Source organism: Anarhichas minor, unplaced genomic scaffold (assembly GCF_050575085.1).
Source record: "Anarhichas minor isolate MPS153535 unplaced genomic scaffold, ASM5057508v1 ptg000028l, whole genome shotgun sequence".
NCBI lineage: Eukaryota > Metazoa > Chordata > Actinopteri > Perciformes > Anarhichadidae > Anarhichas > Anarhichas minor.
Window position 1 is genome coordinate 10,960,392 of NW_027466474.1, and position 24,629 is coordinate 10,985,020.

Below are 24,629 nucleotides of genomic sequence, written 5' to 3' on the forward strand. Positions count from 1 at the left end.
CTGCCAGTTAGTCATTATTTGTAACATGTGGCCGATTTGAAGTCTAATAATACTTCTAATCGTCACTTATTTCTTTGTGAGCTCTTTGTGACACCAAAGAACATATAGGATTAAACATCAGCAGCGTTAAAGTTCAGTCACCTACACATCTGTTCTACACACAGGACTTTGATTTACCCTCGTGGGTCCTGATGATGCAGGGTGACAATCTCCAAAACCGTCCCGTCAACGAGTTCCCCGTCTGTCTAACTTCATGTTTACAAAACTCACACGTGAATTGAAAATAATGCAGTGCACTCAGGCTGCAGACATATTTTTTTTCAGTATTGATTCATCGAATAACTCAGTTTTGGAATCTAAAAACTGTTTTAGGGACAAGAAATGTTTGAAAAACCCCTTAACTAATCGATGATATTACTGATCATGTAATCTCTGTAATCTCTGTGTCCTTAGTGATCAGTGTTTGGAACATATTTTACATGCCAAGAGACATGGATTGTACCAAAACTTGTATTATTGTTAGGGCTGCAGACTACCGGTCTGATACCAGTGTTTATTAATTAGCTGTATGAAAGTGACTGGGATCATTCTTTTATGTGTAAGGCTTTGACTTCAACATTACCTTCCTAACTTTTTAAAAGAATGTGTAACAAATAAATACAGAGATATTCATTATTTATTTATTATCAAAATAATAAGAAAACTTGGTTAAAAAAAAGAACATGAATCCATCTTTTTTTATTTCCTACACTATAAATGTTTAGTGTATAAACATACTTGTGTCCTCTGTTTTTCTCTTCACTATGAAAGTAAAATTCTGTAAACTGAGTCAAAATGGTGCTATTTGTATATTTAGCAAAAAGCTACATTGAAGTTCGGCATCCAGTCTTTAATTATACATGAACTGGTGTCCACATGTAGTACATGGACCTCAGTTGTGCATTCAACTGTTAATGTTAATCCTCCCTTTGCAGTGTCACGTACTGCTTCATTGTATTTGATTAAAGGCAGGTGTTGGGCACAATTTCCCTGTAATTTGTTTGGAGGCTCTGCCATACAGCAGCGCTGTAACACGGTGCCACCATATTGAGTGGATTAGAGGAATTACTGCATATTCTTTGGCCCACGGAGAGTCCCCGTGGCAGGTGTGCGGTGGAGCGTGTGCAAACAGCCATGTTGGCACCAGTGGCCTCTCAAACTCAGCTGGGATGACAGCCCAGGTGTCTCCTGGGACTTGTAGTGTCAGACTGGACCCCCAGGTCCACCTGGAGACGACGACGCTGTTGTTGTTGCTCCCGGGTCTCTCAAGAGGCTCCCATTGACATTTGATGTTCCATGCGTCTGCCCAGAGAGCCATGTTGAAGTTATTATGATTGTCACGTTAAAATCAAAATGGAAGTTAGTTGCCAATATGGGCAAACATTAGGTTGGTTGAACGTTAACATTGTAGTGTAGAATAGTTATCATCGTTTTAATCATGTGACATGTATCTAACAGGACAGACCGGGTATTGGGATCTAAGAAGAGGCTTTGCTTTTGTTGTCTTCTCCACAGCTGAACGAAGTGAATTCAACCCAGATCCTGTCTGCCATGCTGTCCTACGTGTGGCCAAAGGACAGACCAGACCTGCGGGCCCGTGTTGCCATCTCTCTGGGCCTGCTTGCTGGAGCCAAGGTACGTTTACAGACGATGTCGTGGGTATTAAAGGTTCATTCCCATTTTACTGATATAACGCTATATTTGATCTGTTGGATCGGCGATAAGCAGTGTTATTAATGCTTACCCTACAGCTGAACATAGTGTAAAGTCCAGCTCCTTAACCTTGAGGAAGAGTGACACTTAGTCTTACTTCGGCTTTCCTCTTCCTGAATACGTTCGGACCCGTTTTCTCTCCGATACAACTTGTTCAAGCTGAAGATATACTCGTTTAAAAGCTCACTGTTTCTAAGGTTGTGCTTCAATTCTCTTCTCTTTTTAGAAGTACATCATAAAATGTGATGGTGTAACTGAGTATATTCTGTATCTCATAACATGATCTAAAGTGATTAAGAAAAACAAGACAATAAAAATAATAACCCACCAAAAATGTTGCTATTGTCCTTAAAGACTGGGTAACACATCTTGCTCACACCTGACTGTGTCTATGCCACTGCTGATGTGCTGATGCTTTTGACAGTATAACAACATATAGATTAGGTCTCCGCTGTGTGAAATGATTGTGGACAGCGCTGCCGTTAGCTAAGTTGATGCCATGTAGGTCATGGCTAGCTTTGTGGTAACTTGAATACTCGTCACGCTCTCCAGACGTCACTCATCACCTGCTTCCACAGTTTTAGACTCCTTTTTGCACGCCGCTGTTCGTTTTAATCTGTCCCTGTTCTGCAAGAAAGTGTAGCAGTGGTGCGTCGTAGACGATTGGAAATTTGAACTAGTGATTATTCGCTTTTCTCCGGTTAAAAAAAAAAAGATAAAGAAATCCAGAGATGGGCGCTTCCAGTGAAGCAGTGAGTGACAATTCAAGGTCAGTGCTGACGTCAATTAAACCCACAAGATTATCAAGTGTCAGAGATCAATCTTTTAACTTTGTGCTTTTTCTATAACGAGTGAGGAGGAATCCAGAAAGAGTGCCAGTGTTCAACTGAGTTTGAGTCGGCATAAATCATTTCCCAAATGCTAACTCGTGTTTTAAGAGAAGACGGCAGAATCACTGTGGTGGAGTTCAACCTGTCTCACAGCAGAATGGTGCAGTGCTAGGCGAGCTTAGGCAGCTACACAGTTTAAGACTAAATACCACATATCTTTGAATATTTCATCCTCTGTCTTTTATTAATATAACGAATAGTGGATGGTACAGTCACACCAGGACATCAATCAGGCATCTGGTCTTCCAGCATTTGCATATAGAAGTTTACCTCTATTTTCAACACCTTTTGTCTTATTTCTAAGCATGACATTTCAAACACTCACCTTCCCAAATGACTATAGGAAATATATCTCATGTGAATAAATGTCAACTGCCAATTTATTCAGGTAGGTTTGTATTTGTGATTACTGCTCATAAAAGGCCTAAATATAAATATCCGATTGCTTCAGGAGCATCACAATAGAATAGCCGGAGTGTCTAGCTTGCCAAAACGCATCAAAGCACGACTCTAATGCGTTAAAATATTTGCAATCAGAAAGACCTCCTTACTAAATCATATAACGACTCTCCGCTGACCACCAGTTCCTCAAGCAACACGAGCTAAAACTAAAAACAGTCCACTTTTAACATAATTAATTGCAAGCATCAATCAGTGTGTGTTTCCTCTTTGTATGTTGATGGTCTCTAATTTACACCCTGGACAACAATCACACATTCACAGCACCTAAATAAGCATGTACTGCTGCCTCTCAGCATGTTTGAGTGAGTGTGCTGAGGAGGAGAGAACACACACACACACACACACACACACACACACACACACACACAATCCAATCTCCTCCCATTTTCCTGCTTGGCTGGAGTTTTGTCTGTTTGAACCGAAACCTCCCGCAGTCTGGAGAAAATCTTTAAATCAACTGAATAATGATGTGGTTACAGTGCATCACACCTCTACACTACGTCGGTGACGTTTTTACTTCAAATAACTGATTAGATATGAGCTCTTGTTTTCCTTGGCCTCAAATGAAGCCCTCTTGCTTCTACTCTAAGCTGAGGCTAATTCTAGATATCGCCTAACGCCTCGTCTCCACGACTTGACACAGTATCTCTATTACACGATGACATCGGCAGGTACAGATCGACACGGTGTTGATTTAATCTCCAATCGGCCGTTAATGGATTAAAAGAGCACATCCAACGTTATCACGTATTAGTGGTAACATAGGGCATGTTTTGGCCCCGTGATTAAAGGCCGAGGCTATTTTTTTGTGTGCCATATTCTGTTGTCTTGGTAGCAAAGATATTGTTGTTGCTTGTGGGGGTCAGAGGACTTCTATTGTCTGAGTATAATACCCAAGTGTATAAAGCGAGAACCCCGGGGACGGAGCTTTTAAAGTGCATTATTAGCTGTCCTTTCACATTAGCAGGGCCGATGGGTTTGTTTTTTTATACTCTGTTTTTATACAAGTGCTATTACTTTTATTTTATCAAATTTATATCATGCAGAATCTGACAGGAGAAAAGGAGCAAAAAAAAAAAAAGAAAAAAAAAAAAAAAAAAAAAGCACCCTCCCCGTGTGAGAGGTTGAGAGGTTCAAATGAAATGGGTTTCATATGAAAGTAATGTGCTGTGTTCTCCGGCTGTCCTAATGTGTAGCGGACTGCCTTGCCTGAGTCACACAGCTGTCCCCGTGCTCTTAATTAGCCCTAACAGCCATTTCTATTCCATTAGCAGGAAGCAGCAGCTACCTCAGCAGCACGAGCACAACCAGCCCAGAAGAATACACTCTTACACAGCACACAATGCACACATACGTTCATATATATATATCCATGAATGCGCCTGAGCGGGCAATGTTTGATTTACTGCCTAATAATAGTGGAGATGTATCTTTCTAAGCACACGGGGTGCACATGCACACGTTCACACCGGTCCTACAGACTATACTGAGCATGAGTCTGTCTAATGTATGAAACCAGTGTATTCTCCTCTCTGAATGTTTCCCCCCCCCTCCCCCTCTGCCTTGTCCCAGATGACCAATGTGACGGTGCCCTTCATGTTTAAGTATGCGGTGGACGAGCTGAACCAGATGTCGGGACACATGCTGCACCTGAATGACGCGCCAAGCACTGTGGCTACCATGGCAACGGCCATGCTGATTGGCTGTGAGTCCCAGACTCGTGTTGCAGCGGCAGGAGCTCATCAGAGGAGACCGTGGGACTGCCTGTTATCTACCGGCTGACCTTCCCCCCCCCCCGACACATTCATATCAGTGGTCCCCGCCTCTCCCTCATTATTTACATTATGTGCTCCGTTCTGCGTCTTGAGTTCACCACGGTCGATCCTCGCCGCCGGCGTCGTGTGTGTGTGTGTGTGTGTGTGGGGAGATGAGCTGTATGAGCTGTATGAGCGGTATGAGCTGGACACGTTTCTTAAGCAGCAGGCCAGAAATTGCTAATGTTCTTTTTAAAGTGGTTGGATATTTTTTTAGTGTTATGCAAAGGCCAAGGATGTTGCTTTCATTTCATCTCTTGAGAGAAGTCTTTTTTCTCTCTCTCTCTCTCTTTGTCCAAACTTCCCCCGTGAATACAAGAGGGGTCAAATGGGTGAAATGTAGCGTGAATGTGAACTTCATTCCTACCTAGCGTATTTATTTTGTTTTACTCTGAGCTGCTGATGAGGTGCCAAATTAAATAATTAAATAAATATATAAATATTGCGAACCTGATACCGACTGAATGTCACTCCGGCCTTGAGTGAGATCCGCTTGGATGCAATGTACACTTAGCCCTGAAGCCACTTATTTTAATGAGTCCACTTAGGTCTCGCACAGTAATGCTGCCTGTTGAATAATTGGAGCACATGAACAGGACTCCAGACAGGACGAATTACGATGACGAGGAAGAATGAAGGAGAGGCTCTTAAAGAAGGGAATTGTGTTTTTTTTGTTCCCTCTTCGCGACACTCGAGGCCCAGTACTTGAAGCCTGCGGTGACGGGAGTAATTTGGCTGAAAAGGTTGCACAGTGCTCATCCTACCTTGTCAGATGTGGACATGTTCATTATGATGAGCATTCCTATTTAACGCCACATTACAGCCCCATGAAAACCGGCAGTGATTATTACCCTGACTTTGGTCTCGGCAGACAAATCGTGTATTCACACAAGTCGGTGAAATCGCCACAGGAAGGCCACGTGCCGCTCAGACGCAGACTATTCATTTGTGACAGTCATGCCATCTGCTTGTATAACGGTTTATGAGAAGTGTAAGGGATCAAATAATTGACTTCCTTGGAATTAGATTGGTGGTTTTATTGAACTCAAACTCTAATGGAACTAGCGTCCTTAAAAACACTCCTAAAAAAATGCATCAATCGACTCAACTCATGGTCACATCTTTCTGTCCCCCTCTTCTATTATTCTGCTCACACACACTGAACACACTTGTGTACACTCACATACCCCCCCCCCCCCCCCTCCCCCTCCCTCAGTCTGCAGTGTGCTGGCCTGCCATGGTAGTGAGGCTTCAGACAGCACCCTGCTCGGTAATTACAGAGGCTTGGGGAGGCTGCTGTTGTAGCCCTGCAGTACTTTGCAGACCAGAGATGATGTGGAGAAAAACCTGCCCCGGCCACCTTATACAAGCCTTCACTTTAGAGCAGTTGACAAGTCTCTAGCCTCAACTGTCTCAATACTGCATTACACCTAACAAGACAGGAAAGGTGGGGGTTACATTCTGGTTTTGCTGCCTGATATCGCTGTAGAGCTACATAACAGTCCTCAGTTTTTAGGACGAGGATATTTTCTCACTTGATAGCGCCCCAGCCCCGCCGTTTGAACCTCCCCAGGTTTTCACAGCAGGTGTGCTAAACTCTCCGTCTCCTCCGCTATCCCAGATGGCGCGTCACGGGCTTGTGCAGCCTTCTTCAACGAGCTGAGGAACACCGTGTTTGGCAAGGTGGCCCAGAGCTCCATCCGACGCATCGCGAAGAACGTCTTCCTCCACCTGCACAATCTGGATCTGGGTTTCCATCTCAGCCGCCAGACGGGAGCGCTGTCCAAGGCCATCGACCGCGGCACGCGAGGCATCTCGTTTGTCCTCAGCGCACTCGTCTTCAATCTAGGACCCACAGTCTTCGAGATGGGCCTCGTCAGTGCCATTTTGGTGAGTCTCATGGTTGACATATCCACGCGGCACAGGCACTAATGACGGTAATCAGAGGCCATCGCCATTATTGTAGGATGCTACCGGAACCGTTGCTTACAGTGTTCTGGCTTTTATTTCTTGTTGCTGGTACTGTTTCAGCCTTTTTAATGTTAGCACAGGACCTTCCATCACCTTGACACTCTTCACAGCAGATTGTCTGGAAATTATCTCATTTACTTTCTAAATGGAATATGAATCCCCATGAACTTTTGGTGGCTATACAGAGTCCATTAGCGTCAATGAAGAATCCTAAGGCTTTGTAGCAGCTTAATGTCCTCCTGTGGAGTAGGCCCTGAACAGATGCCCCCTCCTTGGCCACCGCTGAAAGAACGGCTTTTCTATTGCTTCGTGCTATTATTCCACTCTGGACCATAATGTCAGCTTGCCTGTAATGAGGGCAGACTCCATTGCCCAAATAGCTAAAGCATTAGCACGATTAGTTCTCCTAGATTCCCCTCCATTTGTAACACTCAATTTCATAGTGGAATGGTCAAAAACAATATGTTCCCAAAATGCATTGTGACGCCAACGTCGGAGTCCGGTGGTCTGACGTGGGCGCGTGACTTCTTTTTATCACAAAGCTGTTCAGCCACAGCATGTAAAGGATGATTTGCTTTGTCTGTCCTTTTTTTTTTCTTCTTCTGCAGTATTACAAGTGTGGTGGACAGTTTGCAGCAGTGTCCTTGGGTACCTTATCAGCGTACACCCTCTACACCGTTCTCTTCACTCAGTGGAGGTAACGTCACGGATGTAGTGTGCTCGTCCTCTGTCTGACTGTAGTTCAATGTTTGTTGTTCCATGAAAATGATTCAGTAAGTAGTTCTGTGGCTCTCTGTGCTGACAGAAACAATGTTCACTCGTAGGCTGAAACATGTACTTGAGAAAGTGCTTACATCATTGCACACGTGTCTGCACACAGGACTCGTTTCCGGATAGAAATGAACAAAGCAGACAATGAAGCCGGCAACGCAGCTATTGACTCCCTCCTTAACTACGAGACTGTTAAGGTGAGATTGACCCCCCCCCCCCCCCCCCCCCCCCACGCACACACACAACCACACAAACACACTCAACCACACACATACAGGCATACACACCTACCATACACTCTTCTTTCAGCTCCTCATCCCCACCCCCCACCTTTCCTTTCTTCCCTTCTTATCTCCTCTTTTCTAGTCTTTTTCTTCTTAAGCAAGACACATTGACGTGAACTAATATTTACTCGTCTTTAATAATAGTGCTCCACTTGCATGATTGCCACTGTCAGAATTAGCCTTTTAATCAAAGAATAGCTCTCTCTAACTCTGTGTCTCAGACTCTCACCACTATGACACACAACCTCCTTATTATAACAAGTACAAGATTAAAGTCAAGTTTACCATTCTGAGTCAAATGTATGACTAAAAGGATTAAAAGTCACTTCTAATTTCTACTCTAGGTTTACTTGAAGGTTGTCATATTCTCTCTCGTTATTGTAGAGCAGCGTCGCGCCAACATGAGCCCACAGAGTGCGGTTATGGAATCTGTTGTGAGATTTCAGATGTTCGTGCGCTGTAATATTGTTCTTGTCAGAGTCAATCGACAATGATATTGACTATAAATATTCTACTTCCATATTGACTGGATATTTAACTTTTGCCTGTCTGGTCTAAGATAAACGTCAGAGCTAGTAAAAGGATTGCAAACTTTTTAGAGCTGCACAATTAATCAAATTTCCATCGAAATCACAATATGCAGTTTAAAAATTGCAGGAGGTGCAATATTTGTTAAGGCAAAATATGCATCAAAATACTTAAGAAAACGTCTTTGTTTGGTACAGAACCCCACAAAAACGACACCATCTTTTTGATATGTTTCAGGGAAAATGAGAATAATGATGTAAAAAAATATCTTTCTCTCTAATATTGCAAATCATTTTGTAATTGCATTATCAGTCAAAATAATCTCAATTAGATTGAATTCAAAATCGCTGAGCTCTGCCTCCTCTGCTGATGTACACGATGTGTGAACTGGAGCCATACCGTCACATTGTTGCCCTTAGAACGAGTATTGATCAGAAACAATGAGCCGACAATTCAGCATTGATTATTGTCCCTGTTTAACTGTATTGTGATGAACTTGTCACAGTTCTCGTGCCCTAAAGAGATGAGACCTGTTTTGTTCTAGTTTATTCAAAGGGATGAACAGTTTGGTAATGTGATACCTGAGTATTATTAACGTTGAGACAATGCAGTGATAACTATCATGATAGTAATGTTGCACATATTGACCTAGTGCTGCAGCTAATGATTATTTAATTATTTTCTCGGTTAGTTAGCATCACAAATTAGGAAATGTGTTCGACCAACAGACCAAAGAGCTGAAGATATTCTGTTAACTGTCAAACCCTCAGGAGTCAGAAGGTTGAACCAGAGGACGGTTGACTATCGATAATCAAAATAGTACGTTCAGCTAATCAAGTAATCTATTGAGCTTTATATATGTTGACCTATTTTACTCTGATCTCTTTTCTGTGCTCTCATTCTCCGTGCTGCTCCTCTTCTCTTTCAGTGTTACATTGTTCACTCTTTTCTTTTGTAAATATCACTCCTGTTCTTGGCCTTTTGAGATAACTACTATTATTGGAAGAAATGTTGTTCAAGAAATAATTGCGAAAAAGGATATTAATGTCATTTTAGACCATTTTATGCCACTGATGTAATGATAACGTAATAACATAATAATGCAAGTAAACTACTTCAAAGAGAAATAGACTTTCAGACATTGGAAAGTGAAGAAATATTAAGATAAAATAAAACGTAGATAAATGAAACCACACAACCAAAACAATGAATAAAATGGATTCTCCGTTAACAAAAATGCCCAATTTCTGTGCAACACCCTGGTCTCATGATGTTAGGGAAACCCTGCTGCTTCTTCTGGCGTCATGTTGGCTAAAATGTTAGTGACATTCTTATGTCAACAAACAAGCACGTAAACACAACGGGCACTATCGAGGCCAGCAGAAATTCTGTCCATATTTCGTACAATAAGTCGATAGCGTAATTATTGTCACAGGTCTAGTCGCTACAAACAACAAGACATTCATCACTGGACATTTAGGACTATTCTGCTGGTTTAGTCAATGACCAAAATAGTTTCTCGGTGATGGTTTTGGACTGGAAGTGTCTGCCACTGAAGGCTGTATTTTGACATGACTGCTGCGAGCCAGGGTAGTTTATGGGTGAGTGTGCTCTCACGGACACCTGACTGATGCGATGTGATGCGGATGTAAACATTGCTTTATACCCCTCTCAGTGGCGCGGTTATCCAGAGTCTTCATCCTTTGCTGTTTTAAGCCTCTTTCTAGGTAACCTCACAGGACACATACAAACATAATCACCATCCAGTTTCGCCTGCATTGTGAGGCTGCTCTATATATACATTTGTACCCATGTTATTTTCTCTGCTGTATTATTTTTTGCATCCTGTTTTTCTTAACGTTTTGTTCTGTGTTATTTTGTGTCATCTGTGCCAATGCGGCCGGATTTAGCATCACTCTGAGCTGTGAGTGTGCATATGTAATTAGATCTCCGCCCACTCAGAAATCCGTTCCACTTTCACAAAGGGCTAGATGAGAACCTGAACGCGGTGCCTTGCACTGCTTCTGTTTGTCCTCCATGTGCTACTTTCTTCTCTCTCTCTCGCTCTCTCTCTCGCGCTCTGATTTCCTGCATTTCCCTAAATGCAAATCAGTGGCAAGTCAGTTGCAGCACAGCACCACTGCCGTTAGCTAGAGAAGCAAATCGCCCACTTAACCAGAGCAGAGGAACAATAGTGCAAACTAAACAAACAGCAATATTAGGTAATTGGCAGCAGAGTTGAGGAGGGTTGTTGTTATGATCGTGGCGTAGTTTAATGTGCTGAATTTTCGAGATGCATTTGTTGCTGATTCACGAGGGTTTGTCTCTCTAAATGATCGCGCTGCGTCTTGATCAAAATGAGTGCTGCTTGTGTGGCGTAACACTTGAGAGCTATCGGTGCTCTGTTGGTAGGTGTCTGTGGAAGCCGTAGAGCCAACGAAGGATACTCTGAAGCGATTCTTGTTCGACTTGCAAGTGATGTTTAGGCTTTCCTTGCAATTATAATTGCCTAATATTTTAGCTTGTTCTATGGCCCTCCACATCCTTTAAGATCAGTGGGGTGGAGATGACGATGCTGAGACATGGAAAAAGTGCTTTGGAAGCCAGCTGAGACCCAGAGTAGGCCCAGAGCGGTCACAGAGAACAAATGCAACCTTGAGGCAGGCTGCGCTAAAGTGTCTATCTGCCTCACACTGCTCTCCATGCTTCCTTAAACTTTAACCTTAACCATATTTTGTGTCTCTCCCGCTTTCTCTCTCAACTTTCCTTATGTGAAACCTTTTCCGCCATCTCTGTGCCCCGCGCTCCCTTTGCTCCTCCCTCTCTGCATGTTTCCCGTCTCGGCTGCAGTACTTCAACAATGAGAAGTATGAAGCTGATAAGTATGATGGATACCTGAAGGTCTACGAGTCATCCTCTCTAAAAACCACAACCACACTCGCCATGCTCAACTTTGGCCAGAGTGTCATCTTCAGTGTCGGCCTCACTGGCATCATGGTGCTGGCCAGCAAGGGCATTGCGGCAGGTGAGTGTGTGTGTGTGTGTGTGTGTGTGTGTGTGTGTGTGTGTGTGTGTGTGTGTGTGTGAGAGAGAGAGAGAGAGAAGTGGAAAAGCATGGAAAGAAATTATAGCATCCTAAAGGCTTAAAATATATCACCTGACCTGAATTTTACCTCTTCATGCTCATGATATATGTCCACAGCACAATAGAAAGAAATGTGCCTTTGGAAATAAGAAAGCTTTAAAAAAAAACCTCAAAACAAAATCAAATGGACAGAAAATGACAAGTGAAACTCCCGACTGAACTGGATAATAGAAACCAAATGAGAACAAAGCACAGCAAGCATGAAAAAGTGGCGTGAATAGGAAATAAAACAGCCTTGATGCAGAAAATGAAATCACAGCGGGTGGAGATAAATTCAGAATGTAACATGCTTTTGTCTGCCTTCACCGCTTGAAAGAAAAAAAATGGGTTGAGTGTAATATTATTTTTTTTAGATCTCGTATCCAAAGATGCATACGTGATACAATAGAGCTGGCTCATGTCAGTAAGTTCTGCTTGTTGCTGCCGTGTAGGCACGATGACCGTAGGAGACCTGGTGATGGTGAACGGCCTGCTCTTCCAGCTCTCCCTCCCGCTCAACTTCCTCGGCACGGTGTACAGAGAGACCCGGCAGGCCCTGATCGACATGAACACTCTTTTCACCCTGCTCAACGTCGACACCAAGATCAAGGTAACTTGTCGGCCTGACATGCGCTTCTCCGCATTGTAGCGGTAAATTGCAAAATGTGTTTTTTACATATTTTCTTCCTCTATCAAGAGATCAGTAGACTTGTATAGAATAGAAAACTGAGTTCCCTATTAAATCTGAAAAACTTAATTAAACTGAGAGTTTTCTTCTTTTCCTCCAACAGCAGCGCTTAATGGTGGTAAAAGATTTGAACACAGGACGGAGTCATAGCTAACCTTTCCACTTAAGACATGATAGGTTGTAGTCAAACATAGTAATTTCATGCTTGGTGTGACTCAAGCTTACTCGTCCTCTGCCACTTGTAGAGCACGACATTACTCGCTGGTCGGGATTGTTATGACAAGTTGCGGAAGAACTGTTATTGGGTATTTTTTGGGTGATTTATGATCAAAATAACAGAAGCGCAATCTTGTTTTATTTGTGTCGTTTTGTTTTGTGTTCCAGGAGGGATAAGATCTTATGAAAATCACACCGACTAAAAGTGACTGTGATGAAATATGAGAGTGTTGTTGCTCAATCAGTGATGGTGCTCATTGTCCATATAATATAGGAAAATGGTGAAAAAAAAAATGCCGATTTGTTATTTCCAAGAGCCCCAAAGTGACTACAGCCAACTGTCCAAAACCCAAAGATATTCAATATACTATCATATATGACAAAAACAAAATCGACAAGAAGCTGCAACAAACAAATGTTTTGCTATTTTTCTTAAAAAGGGACAAATGATCATGACAATAGTTTCTGCTGATCTCATCTCTAGCATGCACTGCCCTTTTAGATGGGGTTGTGAAATACGTAGTCCTATTTAAAACTACATCCTGTTCTTTAACTTTAAAAATAGCTAAAACTGTTCAGATTGTTGACATGTTGCTCCTCTGTTTCTTCAATGTCATAGCTATCAATTGTTTTTGTCGGACATTTTCATTGCATTATCTTATTATTATTTTCTTTTACTCACGACGACGGCCCATCTTGCGTCAGAAAATCACATTTAAGTGCAAATGTGCTGCCTGAGAACGTGAATGCCATTTCCCGTCTCCAGCCTGTAATTAACGTAGGAGAAATTAATCTGTCCAGTTATTTTTCACTCATCGGTAATACTCCACTCCATTGTGACTCCCTGTGGAACGGCGCTGCCCAGCAGGCCATTACTGTCTGAATGCTTTGTTGTTGTGGCACACATTGGCCTATTATGTAGATGTAAAATAATTTAAAACAGCCCCTTACTTGAAACTGCTTCACGAGATTAAAACAAATAATAATAATTTTGGCTTTTTTCCCATGTTGGGGGGGTGTGTGAAACGATCATTTGTTTATACTAATGGACTATGTATTAACTGAGGTGGATTGTGGGTGACTATGTTGTTATCAGAGAGCAAAGGAACGGAGCAGAACAGGCTTTTACTCTCAGGGCAAAGGGAAGTGCTTTATTCACCGCTGACCTTGGCTGCATCTCAGCACTATGGCTCAGCTCAGTATGTACCGAAAGTTTTTCACGCCTATTGATCCTTCAGTTACCACGAAGGGCAGCATCTGAAGATTCAGCTGAAACGACCTCTGGAATTTGCTGTGAATGTCTCTGCCTTAAGCAGCCCGTGGCTCTGTGCTGCAGCATTATCCCCCTTTTACAAGGTGTTGGAGTAACGTTGCATCATGCCGGGCCTCGTCTGCCAGTGGCTGTTCTGTATCCGTCTCCTCTCGCTCCGTTTCGTCTGTCTCAACCCTCTGATGGTTTTCTCTAGGAGAGGAATCTCGCCCCGCCATTAGCCGTCACGCCACAGGAGGCCACCATCCGCTTCGAGGACGTCTATTTTGAATACCTGGAGGGCCAGAAAGTCTTAAATGGAGTGTCCTTCGAAGTGCCTGCTGGGAAGAAGGTAGCGATAGTTGGTGGCAGCGGGTCAGGGTAGGTCACCTTTCATAGAAGTACACTGACTGTCACACCTTTAGCCAGGTGTGTGTGTGTGTGTGTGTGTGTGTGTGTGCGCGCGCACACACAGACAGTCTTATCATCAGATAGCATCAGTAGATTGTGGGGGGGTGCAGCTCACAGACAGAATGATGCTGACGATTGGTTCCACGTCTGGTTGCAGGAAGAGCACCATCGTGCGGCTGCTGTTCCGCTTCTATGAGCCCCAGCGGGGGAACATCTACATAGCGGGGCAGAACATCCGAGACGTCAGCCTTGACAGCCTGAGGAAGTCTTTGGGGGTCATACCTCAGGTCTGAGACACCCACACGATGAAATAAACATCAACACCACATTGATTGTCTTTCTTTATTCGAAGTTTCCTCCCCACAAATGAAATGATTGTTAAATATGACTTCTCAACAGTAAATGTAATGTATTTGAGTTGTTATTGATAATTACATACAACAAGGGGGCAGCATACAACAAAACAACTTTACTAGTTAACAACTGCATTAGAAATAAGCTGAATTCTGTTTACTGCTTGAGCTCAGAGGCTGATCTGAACAGATGGTACATGAACAGTATTTTTGTCATTTGCGTTCGTTCTCTTCCTCCCTCCTACCCTCGTCTTTGTATCTGCAGTCTTCTGCTGCAATAATAATATTCTCTGAAGCCTCATTTTTTTTTTTTCTTTCCTCTCTAACTGTGTTGTTGTCAGGATGCCGTTCTGTTCCACAACACCATCTTCTACAACCTGCAGTACGGGAACATCAATGCTACTCCAGAGGACGTGTACCAAGTGGCGCGTCTTGCAGGCATCCATGATGCTATCCTCAGGATGCCCCATGGCTATGACACCCAGGTTGGGGAGCGGGGCCTGAAGCTGTCAGGTTCGCTGCAACATTATGACTACTGTTTAGATATGGTCTCCTCTGCAGAAGCAAGTGTGTTTTGTGTGTTTCCCCGGATGGTTAAAACGTTTGAAACCCAGAAATAATTTCAAAACCCGTCGTCGTCATCACATCGTGCTCATTTGTCTCCAACACAATCATACAAAGTACAACTATTTCATGCGCAACTAACAAATTGAAAAAAATAGAATAGAATGAAATACTAAAAAGTGAAATATTTTACAAAGAGGCAATTAAACGGTACAAATAAGTGGGTTTCAGAAGAATTGAAACGATATAACTGGTGCATGTAATATATGCAATGTATGGCAGGTGGATGAGTTATAATTATGAGTCGTAGATGGTGGAAGTCATTGGTTGAGGACCTGAGGGAGGAAACTACCGGAGCATGCGGGACAGCTGTCACGCTCAAGGCAACATTTTACGTCAGCATATTGTTCCAGTGTAAGGCTGCAACCAGCAGTTACTTTCATTATTGATTATTATGTCAATTCTCTTCTTAAAATGACTGTTTGTGTTCATGAAAACATGTTGAATTTACAGAGATGCACAAAAGCAGAAAATCCTCACATTTGACAAGGCAGGAACAGACGATGTTCTGCCGTTTGTTTAAAGATTGACTTTTTGACTGATTGAAGTTGTTGCAAATTAATCGACTGATAATTTCAGCTCTAATGTAATTTTGATATTGTGATGTGAGGTATAGTATTATCAAATTATGTCTATTTTTCAGGCCTCAGTGGGTGCTTTACAGCACTAGCTGAACTCCTAACTGCTTTACATATTATATGATCGGCCACCATTTTCAGAAAGCAGCCTCTATCTGCAATATTGTCTCATTATTGAATCGAACATGTTTTGTTAGGTATTTGATTGTGTTAGTGTTTACTGACGTATTTTATGTCGTAAAACAAAACGTTAATGATCTCTTTAGCGTGTGTTAACCACATGCCTTATTTCAGGCATCTATCCAAAATCCATGAACAAAAACATTGACTTTGAGACGAGAGAACTGGGTTTTAGCTTTTACCTTTCTGGAGAACTCCTTTTGTCCTTCATCTGCTGCCAGGAATATACATGGCAGTTGCATGCTTTGAGAAATAAATGTGACTGTGAGACGATGCTGTGAGGAATATCTAAGTTTGCACCGCTCTAGATTATATTAAAATGTCTGTTTCAGTCCAAAATGACTTTCAAGACTTTGATTAAGAGCGATTGTCTTGTAAAGGAAGAAGATGATTTAACTTAATTTAATTATTAAATTTCACCTTATTCATTATGAGACGTAACCATTGTTGTTTTGTTGTCCTCTTCAGTGTAGTGTGTGAACGTGTTTAATGGCACATTGCCTCATTTGATCTGCAGCGATAGCACACGACTGTGTAGTATTTGGCTCCTAGCATCACTCCGCAACTCATTTAGCCCACGTTAACACACATAGTGTGTGAGCACTTACACTCAACATTCAAGATGCAATTACTGGCAGCACAGATTTCTTTTTGTGGAGTGAGTGAGTGAGTGAGAGAACGGACAAAATAAAGACATGACTAACTTCTCATTAATTTCACTGTACGTGACGGCTGCCAATGAGTTTTTGTCAGGGGGGAGGGGGGGGCAGGCAGTCTGGGCTGTGAGGCTCCATACTTTATTCGCTGCTGTTCTCCACTGCCAGCAATATTTATGTCTGCTGAACTCTGCTTGGTTTCAAGAGGCCACGCATAGCTCGTATGTAATAAAGGCAAAATCAGAAACGGGGGAGAAATCTTCGTCACCGTTAGATGAAAGTCTGTTTTGCCGACCAGTTTGAGGTCTGATGAGCAGAGCCAGAGGGATAAACATGCTGCATCTTAACACATTTAAATCCTTTTGGCTTTATCCTGGTTTGCTTTTATTTATGACATCTTTTATTTTGTTTCAGGAGGGGAGAAGCAACGCGTCGCCATCGCCCGTGCAATACTAAAGAATCCACCCGTCCTCCTGTATGACGAAGCCACGTCCTCCCTCGACTCCATCACAGAAGAGGTGGGCTTGACGGTGTATGAACACACACACTGTGACAGACACGGGGACGCGTACCTAAAATGCCCACAAATGCCCGTTGTCTGCTGCACGTACAGGTTGACACCTCCCCGTGCCTGCATACACATTTAGCAGAACAAACACTCGCTCTGTAGGTGCACAATAATTCAGCTCAGTCCTGCGTCACATACCTGCTGTGACATTCCCCCCCCCCCCCCCCCCCCCCCTCTCTATACACACACACACACACCACCCCCATGTTCTCCCCTGCCACCTGCCACTGTTTTCGCCTACTTAATCTCCAGCTCAGCTCAAACCCCACAGTCTTTGTAAATGTTACATTTAATGAGAAAGTTCAGCATGCCCTCTCTGAACTTCAGAAAAACGAGTGGGGCAGTAGATGTGGTTGTTAATTGAGATTTTCTGTTGTTTTTCATCACAACGGTGTTTTCAAATTATCATATGTAAACCAAGAAAGAAAAAGCATATGAAGGTGGATGTTGCTGAGCAACATTCTGTTGACTTAGCGTCTCCTTAAAATCAAAGTTTGGGAGTACATTTCAAATATATCGTGTCATTCATGCACTTTTTTTCCCTTATTCTTTTTTTTAAGCCTCCATTATTGCAAACCTGAGGAAGTATTTTCTCTTGGAACAGGGGATACTCCTTTAAATCCTAACAAAGTGATCGAGCTCTTGCCTTTGTGTGCTTCCAGAACATCCTGACTTCGATGAAGGAGATGGTGAAGGACAGGACATCGGTGTTTATCGCCCACAGGCTTTCCACAATCGTAGACGCAGACGAGATTATAGTGCTCAGCGAGGTAACAACTCATCCACTTATATTTTACTTGATCCCATACCTTCCCTGATTAACACCTCCACTTGTAATGTCAGGTTCATAAAAAGCAAATAATGTGATGGTTTAGAGTTTGCAAGTAAAAACATGCGCTGTGTTAATTGCCAGTCCAATTAGCATTGAAGGAAGGATGATGACCTGCACTCTGCCTGACCTTCAGCGCACTGTCTCTGCCAGCGACGAGAATTTAGCAAGCGGCCTCTCATTTATTTTGAGATACCTTTCTACAATGTTCGTGATGAAAACATGCTTTGTTTAGCTTTTCTCATTAACTTCAATAACAACAGGACACTGTTGGTAAAAGTCAATGTATTATTTTCTCCATAAGGGCTCATTAAAGCAGTCGGACTCGACTCGCTGTTTTGGTCAGATGGCGTGTCTTGTTTGTCTCGGTGACTAATAATGTATGGGCCAGCTTCCCAGACGCTGATGAGGCCTCGTCCAGGACTAAGCCCGTCTCGTAATGGAGGAATGAGTTATCTATACAGTTTTTGGTCCGATGTGTTGAAGTCAGGCTGAAGTCATGGAGGCATAAAGTGTGTTTAAAAGAAATGTGGGGACGGGGAATCTTTTTGGTGCATTGTCACTGTTTTATTGTGCATCAGAGAAATATCCAAGAGCAGAGAAAACTGCTGCAGTACGTCACGGGTTGGGCTTGAGACGCTGTGAAGCACAAAAAGACGAGAGTGAAGTCAGTTTTTAATCTGCAAAGTAAGAGTTAATGTGAAATGTAACACGGATGAAGTGACATTTTCCACCAGTACTGGAGTCGGATAGGATAAAATGAGAAGAGGTTTTCTTTGAACTGCGGCGAGTGAGCATGTGTCGTTCCATGTTCCCAGAGTCAGATGGCAGGGATCAGAGGGTCGTGGCGAGAAGGCATGTTTGCGTGTGATGTCTCCATGCCGTTTGCTGGTGGTGTCACCAGCAGAGGACTGCCTGGGGTGCTCATTAAAATAACGAGCGGAAGCAGTCACGTGCTCATCTCGGGTGCGCTAAAGATGATGCCAACACCCCTGCGTGCTCACGGGAGGTGGGGGAAGGGGGGTGCCTTCGTTTGTGTTTGACTGTGTGGGAGGGGTGTGTGTGTGCGAGTGCGTTTTGTTTTTTTGCAACAGTTGTTGGGGAGGCGGCAGGGATTCTAGGGGGGAGCTGACTCTCCGCAGAGAGTGTGGTCACTGTTGTTTGGTCATGACGAGATGCTAACTATAGGACTCTGTCTCTCTCTTCATTTTAACTTCATGTGCACTGCGAGTTTAGGTTTCATGTCTTTCTTGTCTTTCTTTTCTTTGCCAGGGTAAAGTGTCAGAGCGAGGAAACCACCACGCCCTCCTCAGCACCCCTGGCAGCTTGTACGCAGACCTGTGGAACACCCAGAACAATAAAATCCTCAACGGCAACAAGAGCTCGCCCGAGCCTCCAGCTGAGCGTCTGTCCCAGAAGGAGGAGGAGAGGAAGAAATTACAGGAGGAGATCGTCAACAGTGTTAAGGGCTGTGGGAACTGCTCCTGTTGAGAGGAGCGGCCACCTCCATGTAGCTACATCCCTCACAGATGGCCTACACTGGAATCCCGGCTCTGTGCAGCATTTGGGAGGGAGTATGGGGTACATCCCCACTACCCACCCAAGCCAAGCCCCCACCCATGTGACTATTCCTCCTCCTCACATGAATAAAGGCCACTGCTCGCCAACGTGAAGGAGGAGCAGAACAGGGAGCAAATGTGTTTAGCACTGGCTGGTGTCCAGAGATGGAGCTTCTATGCCAGTTGTCTCAGCTGAAGCCAAGCATAAGAGACCTTGTATATCACATACGTGTGTGTAAGACATCTGTTAGTCAACATGGCCGCCCCACTCCTCATTTTTGACATCAGGTTTATTGACATCTTCCACTGCACTGGGAACAGATGAGAGTACACGAAATGACTTGCATATGCCTTGATATTACAAAATTTGTATTGATTTATTTTTTAAAGTTATTTTCAAAACACACTCAACCTATAGTTAGCTTTTTTTTATATTGGGGATGTGCATATATTGCATTTTATTCTGCGATTAGCTATACTGAATTACAGATTGTTTCGCAGTATGTGTTGGTTTGGTTCTTTTAGCAGATACTGCAGCCACGTTTTTAATGCTTGTTCTAAAAATATCAAATATGGCAGATAATCAAGTCTACTTAATTCGACTCACAACTTTACACGGATGTTTGGACTAGTAAACATGCAAAATAGCTCCCTTGTGAATTAGCCATGTGTCACGTTCATGTAAATATAACACACTGAGAATGGCAAGAAGTAACTAATAAATCACGAGTGGTTTTCACTACGATAGGAGCCACATTAAGAAGCAACAACTTGAAAGTCTCCTCTGGGAACATTTCACTGTCGTATCTTTAAGCCTTGGTGAACGGGCCCCTTGTAATGTAAAGTTATTACAACACATTTTAACAGTGCTGAGACAGCTTTTTGGATCATATGATCAGAATACGGACACTTCCTCCTGAAGCTTAAATGTTAATATTTAAAAAACTGACAATACAATTATGTCCTCATTTTTCTGAGGGGCTGTTTTGGTTGTGATATTCACATGTTAGGAACCTTGGTATGTTTATTTACAAATTGTTGGTCTTGTATGATGCACACAATGTGAAGCCTGTTCCATAGTGTTCTGGACTATGTTGACTGTGACTACACTGCAGACGGACTAATAAATGTCTTTTGTCTAATGAACAAGGTCTCCATGCTGATTAGTGTTGAGTTTAGTGACGAGTAGAAGTAGTATATATTTATTATACCATTAATACCAAGAAAACTCTTGTTTCTGTGGTGTATTAGTTACCACACTGGTGTTTTTTAGATAACTGAAGGGTCAGAAGATTATTAATAAGTGAGAAGAATTATCCTTGTTTTTAAAGGAATAGTTTAATGAGATCGATACGACTACATCCAGCTACTTAGCTTAGCTTAGCATAAAACTGCCTGCTGGTTCTGTTCAAAGAAAACAAACTCCACCTCCAGCAATACATTATATCTTGTTTGTTTAATCTGTAAATACAACAAAATATAAAAATGGCATATTTTAGGCAATATCTTGGCACTGAGCAGTTACCAAGCAACCAGGGGAGACTCCTTAAAACAGCAAATTTTTGCTTTTACACTTCGGTTATGGATTCAACAAACAAGATAAAGTGTTTATTAGTGAGGTTCAAAGGTGCTTGTAGGCGTATTTTGTTGAATTTGGACAGTCAGGCGAGCTGTGTCCCCCTGTTTAGTCTTTATGCTAAGCTAAGCTAACTAGCTGCTGACTGTTGCTTCATAATTACTGTAGAGACGTGACACTGGAGTCTATATGTCCCTCTACCGTTATGCAAACTATTGCCTAAAATACGTGGATATTTGTTCTCTTCAGGCCTCTAAATATATTGAAATTAAAAAAGGTGAAGTGTTAAATCTATGAACGCAATAGTGATCCCAACACTCTCCTTGTGCTCATTGTTTAGTGGACAGACAGATCGCAGGTCCACCTAAAGAACCCCTGCAGCTCCATGGATCCTCCTCTGGGACCAGATACTTTACACGGCACTCTCTGTGAGGCCTTTCGGCAAGATTATAATTGAAACCAGCAACAAACAAAAACCACTCACATAACGTGACAGACCAAGCCCTGCTGTGCAGCCATTACGCTGAATCAGTGCCTTTTCCGTCCCCAGGACAATACACGCATAAATATGCATGAAAGGTGTCTGTATAACACGTTATATTATCATGCAAAGTGTCCCCTATTTGTCTTGTTATAATTGCAATTTAACAATGTGAAACCTTAATAAAAAACACAGCGAAAACTGAAAAATAGAATTGTATCCTTGTAAGTCTTTCAGAAATCTTATTTTTGTCATTGTATTGTTTGACTATATTTACAATTTAGACATACAATACAATTGCTCATTCAAAGAGGAATTCATAATATGTTAGTAAAAATATATATATTTGTCCCCAGGTTTTCATTCAGGCCTTTTAACCTGACACTTACCTCCCTTCTTCTAAACATTTGGGACATGTCACATGATCAACAGGAAGTAGCATCATTTGAGTCTCCTGAAGGCCATGGGGAAACTCTCTTCTCTGTGTCTTTCATCATATTGTAAGTATGACTGACAATGCCAATCTTAAACCATTTATTATGCTGTTGTGATTTTATTTTTTAAAGCTAGTTTTGCTAAACCACTTGAGGGTACTAAGTGTTATCGTGCTATTAGCATCGATGTCATGCGGCTACATTTCATGTATTTGCTAAAGCTGTGCTAAAAACTCAGCCCTGTTACTCATATGAACCATCTTTCATTTACATAACCTTTTGAAAAATAAGTAAAAATAGCCTGAGATTGACCATTACTTACTTTGAATAGTTAATCATGTATGTTATTAGAGAGTTTAATTGAAGTTACAACATGCAAATGGAGCTGATTTGATGGAATGGCCTGCCATAGTGAGGCCTCCACCACCTCTGGAGGATGTCACACATTATAGATGAAAGTAGACTTTGATAGAGCCCTGCTTAAAAGGAAAGCAACTCGATGATTACTGGTTTCGACGGGTCTCCTTTCATGCGTCAGATGTCCAGGCAGATGAGTTGATGTTAATGGCGTCCTTCTAATCTAACCTACGAAGAGATTATGAGACTCCTAACAGGTTATTCGCTGATTATTCAGTGAACATAATTCATGAGGATCTGCACGTGAGAGAGTCTTGGATATTTCACTGAGCAGATTTCTTTTTCTGAGGCGAAGCTTTGTGTGTGTGTGTGTGTGTGTGTGTGTGTGTGTGTGTGTGTGTGTGTGTGCTTGATACAGTCAAGGACATAAATCTAAAAGTATTGAAGTAACTGAGCAATCCGAGATGATAGCTTTCTGGCTATTTATGTTTAAAATCTGAGTCGCAAAATCGGTTGTTCAATGACCCTTAATTGTTCTGTATTTGGTGCATGTGATTAGTGCTGTTGTGGGCTGTTTGCTTGCATGTCCTTGGGAGGTAATGAGGAAGCCATCTCTCTGTTTACCATGCGGCATTCTGCAGGCGCAAAAGAAAGACAGACACACAAAGGCCTTTAATAACGTCCTTAATATGGACCGCAGCAGGAGATTCAGCCTCTAATGCAAACCACGACCTTCTACTGAAGGAGAGATTTTCAAAGAACATGCTGCTGATGTGCAGATAGGATGATATCTTCTTTTTAAACGCACTATTTCTGTCCCTGCACGGCTACATCACATTATCTTTCAAGGTGATTTAGTGATGGATTCGACATGTAGGCCTAGATCTTCAAAAAAATTAATAAAAAAAGCTGCATCCCTGGTCCCATGAAAGCTGTTCACAGTGAACAGGTGATAAGAGGAGTTCAGCCACACAGCCACACACCTTCCGTGGCTTGTTGCTGAAGTCCGCCACCCTTTTTTTCATCATAACTGAGACTCAGGGCCATCCCTCTGCAACAGACAGTCAGCTCACTCCCGCACTACAATGGAACTAGTATGTGGCCAAGGGCATCTACGCCTTGATAAATATGCATGGATGCCTCAGAGAAGATGTAGTTATTTCCACCGTTTTGTGTGGGAGTGTAAATTTATGTGCGTAATCCCTGTGTACTATATCGATGCTCCTGGTCAAAATGAGAATGAATATTCACACATGTGTGAACATGCACACACACGGCTGATCCTTTTAAAGTCAATAAACACGGATAGAGTGGTATTGCCATGTCTGCACATGTACTGTATGCTGCTGCTGATGCAACCTCTGAGCAGAGCCTCACATTTGTAATATACTGTACAATGCATGCTGCACATACAAAACTAATTAATCTCTTATCAATGTAAATGTGCTTTAAATATCTTCTTCCTTTTTTAGAGCAACAAAAACTGCGGAATCTTTTTCACTTCCGATCGTGCTTTCTCTTTTTGAAGGTAACTATACAAAAGGGTTTTGAAAAAAAAGTTGACTCCACTGATTAAAAAAAGTTTTCAACTCTCTTCCTTCTATTTTCTACAAAACGTTTGGTATCTTGTGTACGGTGCTACAGGCAGGATTTTAGAGATGAAGACTGAAAGCTGTAGGGCTCTAAGAGGGGGTATAAAAGGAAAAAAACACCATAAGAATATAAATGGTAGAGTTAATCATCCACTGAATTTGGACAGGAAAGTCACAATCGTCTTGTCTAAAGATGAAAATCAGAGCAAGACCTGAACTGGTGATGTCGTTAGATGTCACAGGTGAAGTGACACTGAATTGGGGACTAAATCTGTGGACGTTTTTACTCTGCTAGCCGTGAATAAGAAAACGTTCCAGTAAAATTGACTGTGGGTGCTGTCAGCGAGTCCCACAGGAGTTGTTCCATTATTCGCTGTCTACGGAGCAGCTCTGGGGGTCTGTGCCTGGATGACATCATCATCATCATCACTGTCTGACTGTAGACTAAACATTACAGAAATAACTCCTGCTGTTGGAGGGATTTTCTATTCAAGGGTTTGATTTAAAATCTCCAAAAAGAAAGACCTAGTGTAGAACTGTTTTTGTCAAATAGTAAAATAAATAAATAGAATCTCTCTAACTTAAATGAAATACAACTTTCTAATAGGTGTGTCAGGAGATGGTGCCCAACAATCCCAGAACTCTACCTCTGAATTTGTTGAGGAAAAATCTGTAAAACTGG

The 24,629-nt window shown here is 42.4% G+C and overlaps 1 protein-coding gene across 1 annotated transcript in view; it reads left to right on the top strand.

Annotated features, from left to right (window-relative positions):
- Nucleotides 1-20,656, top strand: part of abcb7 (ATP-binding cassette, sub-family B (MDR/TAP), member 7) — a 23,108-nt gene extending 2,452 nt beyond the window's left edge. The window contains exons 4-16 of the mRNA XM_076103938.1: nt 1,555-1,674; nt 4,677-4,809; nt 6,540-6,808; nt 7,498-7,586; nt 7,770-7,857; nt 11,323-11,497; nt 12,049-12,206; nt 13,967-14,130; nt 14,318-14,447; nt 14,855-15,026; nt 16,966-17,069; nt 17,782-17,889; nt 19,221-20,656. Coding sequence (XP_075960053.1) covers nt 1,555-1,674; nt 4,677-4,809; nt 6,540-6,808; nt 7,498-7,586; nt 7,770-7,857; nt 11,323-11,497; nt 12,049-12,206; nt 13,967-14,130; nt 14,318-14,447; nt 14,855-15,026; nt 16,966-17,069; nt 17,782-17,889; nt 19,221-19,439 — 1,929 coding nt within the window. The 3' untranslated portion in view covers nt 19,440-20,656. The remainder of the gene's footprint in view (nt 1-1,554; nt 1,675-4,676; nt 4,810-6,539; nt 6,809-7,497; nt 7,587-7,769; nt 7,858-11,322; nt 11,498-12,048; nt 12,207-13,966; nt 14,131-14,317; nt 14,448-14,854; nt 15,027-16,965; nt 17,070-17,781; nt 17,890-19,220) is intronic.
- The last annotated feature ends 3,973 nt before the right edge of the window (nt 20,657-24,629 follow it).